The 13993-nt window shown below is 42.1% G+C and overlaps 2 protein-coding genes across 6 annotated transcripts in view; both read right to left on the bottom strand.

The window, feature by feature from the left end:
* Window positions 1-847: 847 nt before the first annotated feature.
* On the bottom strand, window positions 848-5673 carry hspb12 (heat shock protein, alpha-crystallin-related, b12). Its single transcript, XM_019861426.1, has 3 exons — window positions 5274-5673; window positions 1862-1989; window positions 848-1260 (listed from the first exon to the last, which is right to left on the bottom strand). The coding sequence occupies exons 1-3, from the start codon at window positions 5518-5520 to the stop codon at window positions 1069-1071; spliced, it is 567 nt and encodes a 188-aa protein (XP_019716985.1). The 5' UTR covers window positions 5521-5673; the 3' UTR covers window positions 848-1068.
* A 6792-nt stretch (window positions 5674-12465) lies between these two features.
* The window catches only part of fam131ab (family with sequence similarity 131 member Ab), a 23962-nt gene continuing 22434 nt past the window's right edge, over window positions 12466-13993 (bottom strand). For all 5 annotated transcript variants that reach the window (XM_019861616.1, XM_019861613.1, XM_019861614.1 and 2 more), the window contains one exon: window positions 12466-13406. In XM_019861616.1, coding sequence (XP_019717175.1) covers window positions 12793-13406 — 614 coding nt within the window. In that variant the 3' untranslated portion in view covers window positions 12466-12792. The remainder of the gene's footprint in view (window positions 13407-13993) is intronic.

Here is a 13993-nt window from a genome sequence, read left to right as displayed (position 1 = left end):
AAGTGAGCCACACGAGTAGTCAAACGATGACGCACATCGTGTGACTACTGGAGAGGGAGGGTTTCCTCCCAAATCTGAAATAGCAGCAGTAACACATACTATAACTCAACTTTACCGCCCGTTGAATTGTCAAGGAAAAGATACAGATTTTAAATTTGAGACATCCGTCCCAAGAATTGTGTCCATGTTGTTTCAGAACACTTTGTTTGCTTGGCATTTGGGAAACCTTCCCCGAGATCTTCTGGTTATTCACGCTGCATGGATGCGAGTTGACACTCTCGCGCAATGACGCAGTTTTTTTTTTTTTTTTTTTTTTTTTTTTTTTAATCGTGCTGTAGTCGAGTTCTTTCTTAAATCGGGTGCACCTTGATTGAAAACCGTTCATCAGTTTTTTTGAGGGCTATATTGAATCCACTTTTTTAAAGGGCTCTTTGGTGGAACACACTGTCGGGGGCCAAACCAGAGAGAGCGGAACAATGTCAAGAGATATTTTTCACAATGAAAAATGCATAACTGTTTTGTATATCAGGGATGAATAAATGAGATTTTAACATGCAATTATTATGTCATCGTCTTTTTTTTTTTTTTTTTTTTATCCATTCTAGCCAAGTATTAATAAGGCACACCTTTTGAGTGTTTTTACCGCAGCTTCTTTTTGTTGGATTTGGAGCATCACCGCTCCAATACAAACAGATTAAAATCCGCATATTAATCTGTATTTGTATTCTCATATATAATAATATATAATGTATAACGGCTTTTTCTTGCTCCTTTAGCCCCTTTTACAAAGTTTTGTCAGTTTTGTCATTATCGACAAATCAAGAAACAGTGACCAAAGCATGGCTTAGCACGTTTGTTTAATCAAGGAAATAAAATATGAAATCGTTTGACAAAAATAATGAATAAAAGGGCAAATTAATTCATTTTCATTTTGTTTTTGTTTTTCATGTGCTCAGTGTATATAGTGGATCAGAAGCAAAAATTAAGAAGAATTACCGGTTACAAGATTGCGATATGTCTCCCAACACAACAGAAGCCGAGATCGAAGCCAAACTTTTAAGTCTGTGGTCATAGGTGAGCTTCGCTGCGATATGTAGGGTTTGCCAGAAGATCCCGGCCATCTGTCGAGTTGGTCTGGCGGACACTCACAGTCAAAACACCGTCATGGTGAAAGGTCCCACAGACGGAAAGAGGATTCATGTCCTTTGGGAACTGAGACTTATGGGTGAATGTGTCACTGACGCTCCCGTCATCCATGACCTGCAGGAAGCAAATTGCAGGGGTCCATTGAAAAAGGTTACAAACTGGCCTTGGTCATTTAGTATTTGTAATATACAAAATATTCATCTACATGAGTGTGTAGAGATGAAACTAAAATGAATATGCAAACAAAATACAATAAAACGGGATAGCTTTTTTTAAGATCAACCATGATTAAGAAGTGGCCTTTTTTTTTTTTGACTCCATCTGTCTATCAAAATATCTCTATGCAGCCGTGCTACCATTTGTCGTTGCATTGTGGCATGTACAGTATTTTCAGTCAAGTTATTGATTACACCGGTCAAAGAATTTTTTGTAAATTTTTTTCATCGAAGTTGCAAGTAAAATTTTCTTTCATAAGTCAAAGTTAACAATTGAAAATATCTCAAAAACCTGACGTGCTTGAAGAACAATACATTTTTTAAAAATGATTGTCAAAAATACTTTAGGGATTAAAATTTGCCATTGACCAGTGTTTTTCTTGTTTCTGGATTATTTCTATTGTTGGGCAGTTACACAAATTGGAAATGATTGAATACTAATAACAATAAGATTTTTTTTTTTTTTAATGCAAAATGATTGTTTTAGAACACACACACACCTTCTGAGCGTGAATGACAACATGATGGTTATAAGCCATCACCACAACGTCATGCGGCTCAAACTGGCTGACATCGGCGGACACGTAGTAGCTATCTCCTACACGTTGCACACCTCCACCCGCTGGAGCTGCAACACGTTAAGAAAATAGCAGGTACACAAAATCATACATACACACAGACTGGCAGTGTTCAAACTGCTGCCCGCAGCCCATTTGCAGCTCGCCCGTCTGTTTTTTATAGGCCGGCTGCAGCATTAACTGAAATCGTCATTTGACAAAACAGGCGTTACCTTATTCAAAAGAGGAACAAGCCCCCCCAAAAAAATGAAAACCAAAGTTTTATTTAAGAAGCAATATCAGCCTTCCTGCTCAAGGTCCCGAATAATGTGTGCTAAATAAATATGAAACAGTATACAATTTATAATTTCCTCTTTGTATCTCGACCTAACTGATACATTAGTTGTACTATGTTCAATTAATTAAAGGTCTAAATTGTCAAAGTACCTCTGAATCCTTTGATTTGTCTTCATGAAGACCTTTGAAGAAAAGCTGGCTTCCCCTGATGTACAGTAGCCCACTTAAACACAGCGGTTACTATGGTGACATTATTCATTCATGTGTCGTTGTAAAGTTGACTTTTTTTCTACACTGTGTATGCATAAGAGCGTATCTGCATCTTTTGCTAAAATGCTCCTCTTTCTTACACAGCTGTTGAAAATCAGTCAATTTGAGCTCAAAACGCACAGGCTTCTGCCAGAGAAAAAAAGTCAGGAAAAGCCTACTAGAACATCTGACATTTATTTAGCTACATTAGAGGCGGGCGGCCCGGTGGTCCAGTGGTTAGCGTAGAGATGGAAAACAGCTTTGATCGGATGATCTCAGTTTCGCTTTTCAAATCACACAAACTTGGTATTTAAAAAGGGGTGTGTACACTTTTTTTATATATACTGTCTGAGAAGTTTCTTTTGTCATTATGATAGTTTTGAAAGTACGCTCAACTTGTAATTATGAAACTTTTCTTAGCTCACAAACATGTCCCATGAACTGTAGATAGTCTTTATTTCAAAAGGAGACTTTTTTTTTCCTGAACATGGATTTCCCAATATGCTTCCCATGATGGCACACTTGACCAGTAACTGCAGCAAAGCCTCACTTATTTGAACCAACTGTCAATGTAGAATTCGCAATTGTTGGCTTAATCAAACAACTAAAAGTTAAAAATTGTGAGTTTTTTTTTTTTCACAATTTCAAGACTGCGTTTATAGGATAGAAAGAGGTACCTTCGAACAGGGGTGTCAAACTCATTTTTGTCGCGGGCCACATTTTAGTTACTGTTTCACAAGGACGGCCGTTAGGACTGTGAAACCACATAAAGAAGTCAAGAATAACGGTTCATTCAACTATTGTTTAAGTTATTGTAATGAGGGGTTTGGTAACCATAAAATGCTTCGACTATCTCTCGTTATTACATTATGAGAATTAAAAATTTTTGGTAGAAATTTTAGAAAGGATCGTGGAAGTTGACATAATTGATCTGCTTTTGCGGGCCACATAAAATGATGTGGTGGGCCAGATCTGCCCCCAGGCCTTGAGTTTGACACCGTGCTTTCGAAGCTTGAATTGAGACTTGCTGATTTCTTTCGTAAAAATATTGACAATTCAATTTGTATCAATAAAGTGTGTCATTTCAAAAATTAACCGTCCACATCATGTGGCAAGGCGGCCTCTGAGTGTCAATCTGAGTTTTGCATTCTTTGTTTTCCCCCTTCCTTTGTCTTCCCCCTCGACCCCTCCTCACAATTCCTTCTTTACGAGGCCCAGTTGATGAGGTCTGCAGCCTTTTGCTCGCAATCATCATTCTGCGGCATTGCCTCTTCTCTCCGTGCTACTAAAACTTTGCTGTCTTCCAATGAAAAATTCAGCTTTTATTTTCCGTTTTTATGCACCACAGTGATGATGAAATAATAGCAAATAAAAAACTTGACGTTTATGGATTGGTTTTGAATACTTTTTAATAGGCCTCCCCCTGTAATTGGGAGTGTTCTTGGAATAAAATTCTTCCTTATAATCCCTCAAGGGGAAATTCCACTTTGCTGCACAGTATATTTGTGTTGTGGCCTACAGTGAGAACCCGCTCACACACGGACAGGAATTCCAAGGAAAGACATCAGTGCTGCACCTTATGGGCTAGGGGTGGTCTGGTCAGTCAGTGCCTTGCTCAAAAGTATCGTGACAGTAGTCAGAAATCAGATGGACATCACTCCAGCGTTTTCATTTTCATTTGTTTGCAACAAGCTGGGACATTCTGTGTTGCATTTACCGGGGGCTTTAAGATGGTGCGGACTGCCATTCACTTCACATGAAAAAACAAACGATATCGCGCTTTGGTTCAGTAGGAAATCACTCACTTCATTGCCAGCATGACCCCAATGCTAAGATACGTTTGTTATGTCTGCTTTTCTATGTCAGATCTGGAGAATTATCTTTTCGATTTAATCATGCTTGCTTGCTTTGTTTGTCTGCTTTTTGCTTTGTGTCCGTGGCGCTTTATCTCTTTGCTGCATCGCTTAGCGTTACTTGCTGGCTGGAGTAGCGTTTAAACAACATGGGCAAAAGTTATAAGAGTTAAGACTTGAAATTACAATGGTGTCCATGTTTACTTATGTTTTGTTGGAATATTGCCAACGTCGTGTTTGTCCGGCTGCATTGGAAAGTTTCAATGATGGTTTTGCGTTCTGGCGAAGAGTTATTCGTGCCGGCGCTTTGCTTCTGGGGTTGACCACTGGGATTTGTAGTTATATTGTTCGGTTCCACTTTTATGGTTTCTTATGATGTTTCGACGATTAATCTAGATGACAAGTACAGTAATTACATTTACTGTAACCCATTACGAGAAATAATCAATTGGTTGTGATAAAGCCATGATTGATAATATTATGGTTGATAAAATTACTGTTGAAATGAAGGTATTAAGTTCATGAATTCATGTCTATTATTTACATTATTTACATTGTGATGAAGATAGGTACATTGATTGTTCTATTAATGCTTATTTTTAGGTTATTACCTGCTGGATGCCTCAATAAATAATCAAAGAGTACCTAGCGAGTGATCTTTCCATGCTGAGTGACGATCCCTATTCGGAGGGCTGTGAAAAACGGAAATAACTGAACATTCTGGTTCTAAAGCCCCAAGTAGGCCTACCTCCTGTACATGCATATGCACTGTGCTGTCGAGAAGAACAGCTTTCTAATAGTCATGACCCCATTGTCACGGTGACACTAACTTCAGCGTTGTGTCTCATTTGTCACTTATTGTTTCGTCTGATGCTGGCAAAGGTCTGCGGTCTAGTGCATTGGAAATGAAAGTTTTCAACCTGTTCTATGAGAAGTGTGAGCTTCAGCTGACTTACCACTGTGTACATAGGAGGATCTGTCTTGCCTGCCAAACGGAGCCTGGCAAGTGAGCCCCCCCTGGTCCTCTTCGCAAAACATGTCGGATGAATTCGCCGAGTCAAGAAAAGGCTCTAAAAGAGCATCCAGGGAGTCCCCAGATCCAGCCCGTGAGCTCTCTGACCGAAAACTACTGGAGGAGCTGTAGCGGGCCGAGGAGCGATAGGATGAAGAGGATCGCCGACTAGACGAAGTCAGTGATTCCATAGCGCCAAACACAGATTACTCTCAACAACACACTCTCCCTCCAAAAACAAAATCCCTCACTGGTGCGGCTTCTTTATAAGGCCCCGATGCATCGTGGGCCACCACCGGTTCTCTTGCCTTCTTCCTTTACCCATAGATGGATACCGGACTGACCACTTGAGTCAAGAATGTAACGGACAAACTGATAAGGAGCCGGGACCTCCTTCAATTGAAGCCCCCCGCAGAGCTGAGATATGGTTTGGGCGGGCTCAAACCATACCTCTGGCATGTGGTCAGAAATAGCACGCTGGAAGGAAGGGTCAGATCATCCGTTAGACTGACCTCAGCTTAAGTCTCTGTCAATAATGCAAAAACGTTGGAGCTGAGCTTACGAGCTAATGGAATGGCAGAGAATAAAAGAAGGGAGTTCCTCCGGAGGAAATCGAGGTGATTACCGGATAAAGAAAAAGCAAAGGACATCATTGACCCTTGATCAGCACATATAAATGTGCCTTATTTTCTGATATTAAGGTGTTAGTGTAACACTGTAAAGTACATTTGATGTGACATCATTTGCAAAAGGTCATAATACACTGTCACACTTCATGCTGTTATGGGTCGATGCGGTGAGATGTGATGAGACTCAATTAGGTTTGGATGTTGAGGATGGAAATGTGAGTGTCAATGGTTTTCTGTCTCTGTTTGTGCCGTGTGATTGATGAGCGATCAATCCAGGGTGTAGTCTTCCTTTCGCACAAAGTTAGCTGGAATCGGCCCCAGTAACCCTGGGTCCCATTTACAATACAATACAATACATGCTGATTTAAGGACAAAGTTTTGTATTTTCTACTGTCTTTATTATTAATTATTGTTTTATTGTTGTATTTATGATATTTGCTCCATGTACAGCACTTTGTGTATACAGGGATGGTTGTTTTAAAGTGCTCTATAAATACAGTTCAGTTGCGTTGAGTTGACTTGAGAATTAAGAAAAAAAAGTGGATAGATGATTTTCTGGAATGTGTTAGACGTATTTATATGAATTGATAAGTTTGTATTTCCTCATACAGTGTCTGGGGACTTTATTAGCGCAGACATACCAATAGCACTCATGTGCTGGATTTTTTTTTTTTTTTTTGTAGATATGTTGACTTTTTTTTTAACAATACCATCAAATCATGTTACGTACATATTTTATACTCTCCCCTTGCATACGTTAGTTTTCTGTAGGTGTTGTGGCTTGCAGCGACATTCTAAAAACATGCATTTTTGGTAATGATACTACATTTTAAATGGCAATTTCAGAGAGGTATTAAAATTAATTTGTCAAATCGTGACCGATTGGGTCAGGGGTGACAAAGCTAAAAATAGACCGGACAAGTCAGATAAGAAGGGGAAACAAACGGAAAACTAGAATTGGAAACTCATGTGAAGAAACTAGGATAAGCACAGCATTGAAAACATATCAAGTGCAAAATAAATCAAAAGAGAGCAGTCTTACTCAGATTTTTCCTCAGTAGTCCGGATGTCCACCAAATCCTCCTGACAATAAAAATGAGCCAATCAACGTTTGCAAAGTTTTCCTTGTTTTGCGTCCCTCCTTGGCCTCCAGTGAGTTGGCAAAGGGAGCCTCAGGCAAGAAAGGCAAAACCTCCTTTAAGGATAAACAACAGATGGAATGAGCAGCTGGGGGAAAGACCAGTGGGAAAAAATGTTTTTGAAAATAATCCTTTTTTTTTATTTTATTTTTTTTACACATTGATCTACAATAGGGCCCATCAATAAGTCAATCACAACAGCAAGCTGAGATCACCAGAAGTTGATCACTGTGGGTCAACAATATTTTTTTCCAATAAGGATTGCAAGGATAATGACAATTAATATTATTGTTATTATTTATTAATTTTGTTTTGTAGTTGATGCGAATGGGGCGAATGCCACAGGCGTGTCCCAGATGAGGAGACATTTTGAGTTTGTTTTAAGTTTGACGTCATGTTATTTCCTACTTCGGCAAACCACATTTGTGCGTGTTGTGCTTTGAAATGATCTTCTCCCGTGATGTTACCATGCGGCTCTCCCTTCCAATCAGACAAATGGATGGGTGTGTTCACTTCCAGGATGTCGTGGAAGAATGAAATATCCTCACGGCTACGTTACGCTGTCCACCTTGACACGAAACTATCTCGCTGATGGCTGACCCTGACTCATGTAATACATGAACAACAATAATGTCGCCATGTGAGTTAGCTAACCGCCGCAGATTTTATGGCATAGACTACGGCGTCTATCCATGAGTCAGTGGGGTTGAAACAGCACACTCTCGAAAAAGGTTTTACTCACCCTTAGAATATATTTGTATGAAGAATGCCCAATCGCCCACAGCTTGCAACGCGCTCACCGTGTCATGTACATCCATAATGCATATCTCCTGTATATGCAATTGTAGATAGGGTGTAAGCATTTTGTCATTCTAGCACTTTGGCTCTCTGCTACTGCATAATCGGCCTTTGTGACTGAAGGACATCTTCCACCTTGTTGAGCGTTTGTGGATATTCTATCAGGATTCGTGTTTTGTCATGAAGTTCATTCTGGTTTGTCTTCATAGCTTGCTTGTTCGCTCACCAGTGACGGGACATTGGGATTTTCTAGGAATTTTGATCATTTGAAAATGGGAACCATGGCAAAGATTTATAAAAGTCAATTGTTGTCAATTGATATTTGTCTGTTTCCTAATTATTGAGAGGGAGGGAAAAGTCATTAACACGATGAGTGTCTTCTCATCAATATCATTAATTCATACTAACATTTTCAGAAATGAAACAAAAATATGTTATTTCAGACGTTTTTATGTAACTCTCTCAATGAAGCACTTCCCAATAAGTACAGTGGTACCTCTATTTACGAACGTCACTTCATACGAAATTTTCAAGTTACGAAACGTCTCAACTGGAAAATATCGTCTTTTGTGACAAAAGAAATTGCAAGATACGAAAGGTAAAAAAATACAGTATGGGCTGCTCCGCGCAGCTCCGAGTTTCCTGAACGCAACATACTCATAGCTGCTCTGCCATTGGCTATTACCCAGCATCATCCTGGCATCCCATTGGCTAAGAGTGACTTCTGCCGTCTGGGTTGACGCGTTAGAATAGATCGAATTGTGTCTGTGCAGCGTCCTTGTCATTTGCCCCTCGGTCCATGAAGCTTTCTGATAGTTTTACGTAAATGTAATCACCCAGAAAAAATGTTCACCAGTCGGGCAACGCTCTCTATGCTGATGTTTGCTTTGGACATTTTCAAAGGATTGTTAAAAGCCGAGAAAAGCAAACGTCCTTGGATCAGTTATTTACAAAACGACAGGCAAAAAACACTTCCTGAGCGAGAACGTGGACTAAAGAGGGTAAAAAAACGATGAGGACACAGTCAAAAGTTAAAATACATAATTTTTATTCTTTACTCTATTCTTTGTGTTTTACGTTATGCAGAACTCTCATTTATTGTACAATAAACTAATTGTAACATGTATTCGTGACCTATTTTGATGCATTTTTATGCTTTATAAAACATTTATGTCTGATTTTTTTTTTGGTGGGGTGGGGGTCTAGGAACGAATTAGGGCATTTACATAGGAAAATGTGTCCCTACTTACAAAATGTTCGAGTTAAGAAATTTTTCGAGAAGCAATTAATTAAAGTAGGTAGAGGTACCACTGTAGGTCTCATTTTCAAAAAGGTTGTCTTGTGAATCAACTGTTGATTATGAGAGAGACGAGAAATATCAGAAACGACAGTTTAGTGGCTCCCTTGTCTGACCGCGGGCTGCATGAGTTCAGTTCCCACTCAGTGGCAGTGTGAATATTGTCCATTCATCATCAAATCATGAGCCTAAAGCACTTGATGGAGCTTTCCGCACATCCCACTCTCATAAAATGCTGACCTATAAGCGACATTCCATAGGCGTCCATCCATCATCTGCTGCTTCTTCTGTTGAGGGCTGAAGTCTATTGCGGCCGAATGAGTGAACCACTGCATCACTAAAATAATGATCACGCCATGCAAAGGTTTTTTTTTGTTTGTTTTGTTTTTTTCCAAATAATATCAATACTTTTATTAACTTATGTCAGATGCAGCAAACAAGATAATTAATATCAAATCCAAGGTGGCAATAATCAATTCATTACATTCAGCCAACATAGGAAGCAAATCATTCAAGAGGGTTAAAAAAGAAAAAAAAAGGCAGGCTGAGATTTCAGAGGGAGCTGAAAATGTGATGTAAGGTGCGGGAGGCGTAAAATGTCACGGTACATTCAACTGGACTTCGGTTCTCGCTTATACCCTGTTTCTCTGTACTTTGTTTCTTGCACATGGCTTGACTACATGCAAGGATCAGGACCTCTCGATTTAATTCGTACATTCAGTTTCTAGATTGGACTGGGCTTTCAGGGTTGAACGGCCGCCACAATCGAAGAAAGTACTGTGTCGGACTGCCGCTGTCACATAAATGTCCCTTCATCACGACATCACTTCCCACAAACTGCTTGTCCAGGAGGGGGTGGGGGGAGATGGCGGGAAGACAGACGTACAACGATAGCATCCACATTGAGTTCTCATCGGGTGGTTTTTCTCATGGCGGGCTAATTGCCTGTCAGCAAAGGTAGCATTTAAAAGTCCTCCGAGTTACACATGGAGCCCCTTGTGAGGCGAGATGGAAGAGGAGGAGGGTGGTGATGAGGAGGCGGATGAAAGGATGGAGAGAAAGACGGTGGGTGGAAAGGAGATGAGGAGGCTGAAGGAAATGACGGGAGAGAGACAGTAGAGGAGGCTTCAAGCCGGCTGTGTGTGTGTGTGTGTGTGTGTGTGTGTGTGTGTGTGTGTGTGTGTGTGTGTGTGTGTGTGTGTTGGGGAAAGTTCTCCTGATTTTATCATTGGAAGGACAAATCGTTGTCAAACATAGACGCATCAGTCAGTGTGTGAATGTATAATGAATGAGACAAATGAGCCAGAAAATGCAGTATGCTCAGATGCTCCGTCTCCTCGCGCGCACACACACACACACACACACACACACACACACACACACACAGCCTCGGACAAGGGTGTGATGGACAGTTAATAAATACAGCTAGCAGGATGGTGGGTGGCGTCACCATGTCCGGACAAAAGCACAAGTCCGCATCAGCCGACTTCTAATGTCACGGGAAAGGGCGATGACGTCCAAACGCTGCTTTTGCTGTCCTACAGCTGCACGAGTTGCAACAGGATATTTGAACAAGCGAGGCAGCCGACCTCATTTCATTCTACTTTGGTGCATCGAAATCAAACAGCAAAGTGGGGTTTCTGGGGCTCTCTGGGGTGATGATGAGGAAGGTGCAACTTGGGAGGTCAAAGGTGAGGAGTGGAAGGCACCGCTTCAGTGTTTACCCCTGAGTTGTCGCTGTCTCTTGCTGTCAGTCCAGCAGATGTGGCAACATGAACCTCAGTATATACCGTTCGGTCATTATACATAAAATACTTCATGTTTACTTTTATTTTAGCATCTCCAGCACCAGACATTATTTAAAGGGAACCGTTGGACATAACAGTGCAAGCTTAAGGAGCTTGCTGACATCTTAGAATTCTTATCATGCTTATACAGACAGACACACACACACACACACACACACACACACACACACACACACACACACACACACACACGCACAATTAGTGTACTCACACATTAAGGTGTTTCCGAAACAACTGAAAAGGGGTGAAGGGAGCCGAATCTGTGCTTCAATTATTTGGAAAAACTAATAATGACATGGAAAACGAAGCACACAAGGCCTTGCCACATGCAAAGACACGCACGCACACACAGACACACACACACACACCCATACACACACAGGCCGAGGGAGGGATGTGAGAATGGTGTTAATGCATGCTAATGCTGCTGCGATGCGCTGACGCTGTAGCCTGATGGGACATCCTGAGCTGTATGAATGAGAGTCCCTCTGGGGGAACTTGAACAGATCTCCCACCGTAATCCCGCAAACATGCCCTTTCTGCAAATGTTCCAGCCAAGAGTTGAAAGAATAGATCTAAAGTCGTCATCATTTTGAAAGTTAGGTCGTGACAGTCGGCACTAACTGTAAAAGACTCGGCGTGGCCTTGAAAACCAAAAATCAAGGAAACATGTTCACGTTTTTGCCTGAACCAGTCGACGATATCACACAGTGATAACAAAGAAAATGAGAAATGTACAGCCACATTAGAGCGTCGTGCAAGAAACCATAAAACCCACTGGCACGCCGCATCGGCATAGAGATCAAAGCGAGACAACGGATACAAAAATATAGAAATCTCCAAAGCAAGTCTTTTTCGGCCCACTTCACTCCGCAGTCCACACCAGCCAGCGGGTCACTTCAGAAACATTCTCTTTGTATTTGTTGTTGCCACTGTTGCTCAGCGTGCGCGTGCGTGCGTGCGTGCATGTGTTATTTTAAGACATCCAAAAAGTTCTTGTGTCTTCCATGCAGGAATCCACAGAATTCCAGCCCATCATTCAAAACAACATTTGATATAATATGAACAACTGATGAGTGATAGAAAACTAGTACAATAAAAACATTTTGTTTCTGTCATATCCATTGTGATAAATCTTTTGGGTTTTTTTTTTTCCTTTTTTCAATTCATAAGATGTCCTGTCGCTGTAAAAACATTCCAGCATTTGCTCATAAATGGTAGCGACAGGAATAAGTAATTTGGCATACTCAGCAAGCCATGCCAAAAGGATGCTTTTGTTTGTCTCTTGCAAAGGGGAGGGGACAGGACAGGTCGAGTTCTCCTGTGGGCGTGGTCAGGCCGGTGTGTTCGGGTGGGTCATAAATAGCGGCTGAGATTACAAACCATCGGCGTCAGCGCTTGCAAAAGACATGCAAAGAAAAAAATCAGACTTGTGGACTCATTCATTTTGTTGATCTCTTTTGGGGGGAGTTTTCGACGTAGGCAAGAACGGCGGCGCCTGGATCCACCCGTATCAAACCCGCAGCTTCCATTGAGCGATGGCTACTCTAGCAAGTCCACCAACTCGAGTTCTCAAGCACAGAAAAAGATTGTTTGGACGCTTGGAAAAGAAGAGAACTCATACGTTGAATGACTTTGGTAAGAATTAGGAAATGGAGCTGAAATATTGTGACGGCGCGAGTAAGGCAAAGACGGATGAAAAAATTAATTTCTGGATCAAACGTTGATGTCATGATCAAGGAACCTCAAAGAGCAAAGTGGAGGCGGGGGCTTAACACTGCCATGAGAGGAGTCACTGGTGGTTTGACTCGCCCTGAAGTGTTTCCTCGTCCTCATCCTCGTCAAGCGAAACGACTCCCGAGGAGGCCACGTCTGACATCCTCCTGCGGGGCTCGTAACCCGGCGGAAACTCTTCCCCGTTGGCCTCGGCCTGGCACAAGGTGGCCTCGTAGTCCTTGCAGGGGGTGTCGCCATCCTCCCCTGGGGACAGATATGTCTCCGAGTAAGACACAGAATACGCAGGAGACTCCTGACCGCCGCAAGGCCCGATGCCGTGCCCGCTCCCTCCGAGGCTGTGGAAAGCGCAGTCCCTCCCGCCGGGCCCGGTCCGCCCCACCCTCTGAAGCCGGGCGAGCAGAAGCTCCTCCCCTCCCTGCAGCGCCGACAGGATTTTAGCGGCCAGCTCAGCGGCGCTGCCGTGGGCTGCGCAGTGGCCGCTCAGGTCGCGCAGAAGCGGGTGGTGTTCGTCGACGCTGCACAGGCTGGAGCGAAGCGTGTCCGGCGAGCCGGCCGTGGGAGACGGCTCGCCGCTGCCCCCTCCCTCGCAGCATGGCCCGCGAAGGCCCAGGTGTTGACAAAGCTGGCTGTGAATCAAGTCCTTTAAGTATGGAGGATATGATTGCACATCTGGAAGGAAACAGACACATTATCAATAATGGGGAAGGGGGAAAATACTATAAAAAGAGGACTCTCCAAGACACAGTTGGAGTTTCAACAGAGAACGCAGCAAAAATTGCTTTCGTAAACAGAAGGTACAGAACTAACAATTATTTCAATAACACCAGTCAACATTTTTTTTTACATTTTTCAGAGCTGCAAGTCAATGTTTCTTCATGATTTTTTTTTTTGCGCTGATTCCTAATCTGCTCTCTTTTTTTTTCTCGAGCACATAGGTGTCAAACTCAATATACCGGTACTATATTACATATTATTGCCATGATGTTGGTGATTGTAAAAGCCTGAGGTGCTGCAGAAAAAATTAAAGCATATATAAGCATATATAAGAGCATATACAGTGTGTGTGTGTGTGTGTGTGTGTGTGTGTGTGTGTGTGTGTGTGTGTGTGTGTGTCTCTCTCTCTCTCTCTCTCTCTCTCTCTCTCTCTCTCTCTCTCTCTCTCTCTCTCTAGCCCCGTTCACACGGCAACGTTTGGTCCGACGCTGCGCCGAAACAGATCCAGTCGAGCGTTCACACGTGCACATTTGCTCCGACGC

Source organism: Hippocampus comes, unplaced genomic scaffold, assembly GCF_001891065.2.
Source record: "Hippocampus comes isolate QL1 unplaced genomic scaffold, H_comes_QL1_v1.1 scaffold122, whole genome shotgun sequence".
Lineage (NCBI taxonomy): Eukaryota > Metazoa > Chordata > Actinopteri > Syngnathiformes > Syngnathidae > Hippocampus > Hippocampus comes.
The sequence above is the reverse complement of the archived record's forward strand: the minus strand, read 5'-3'. Positions and strand labels throughout refer to the sequence as shown.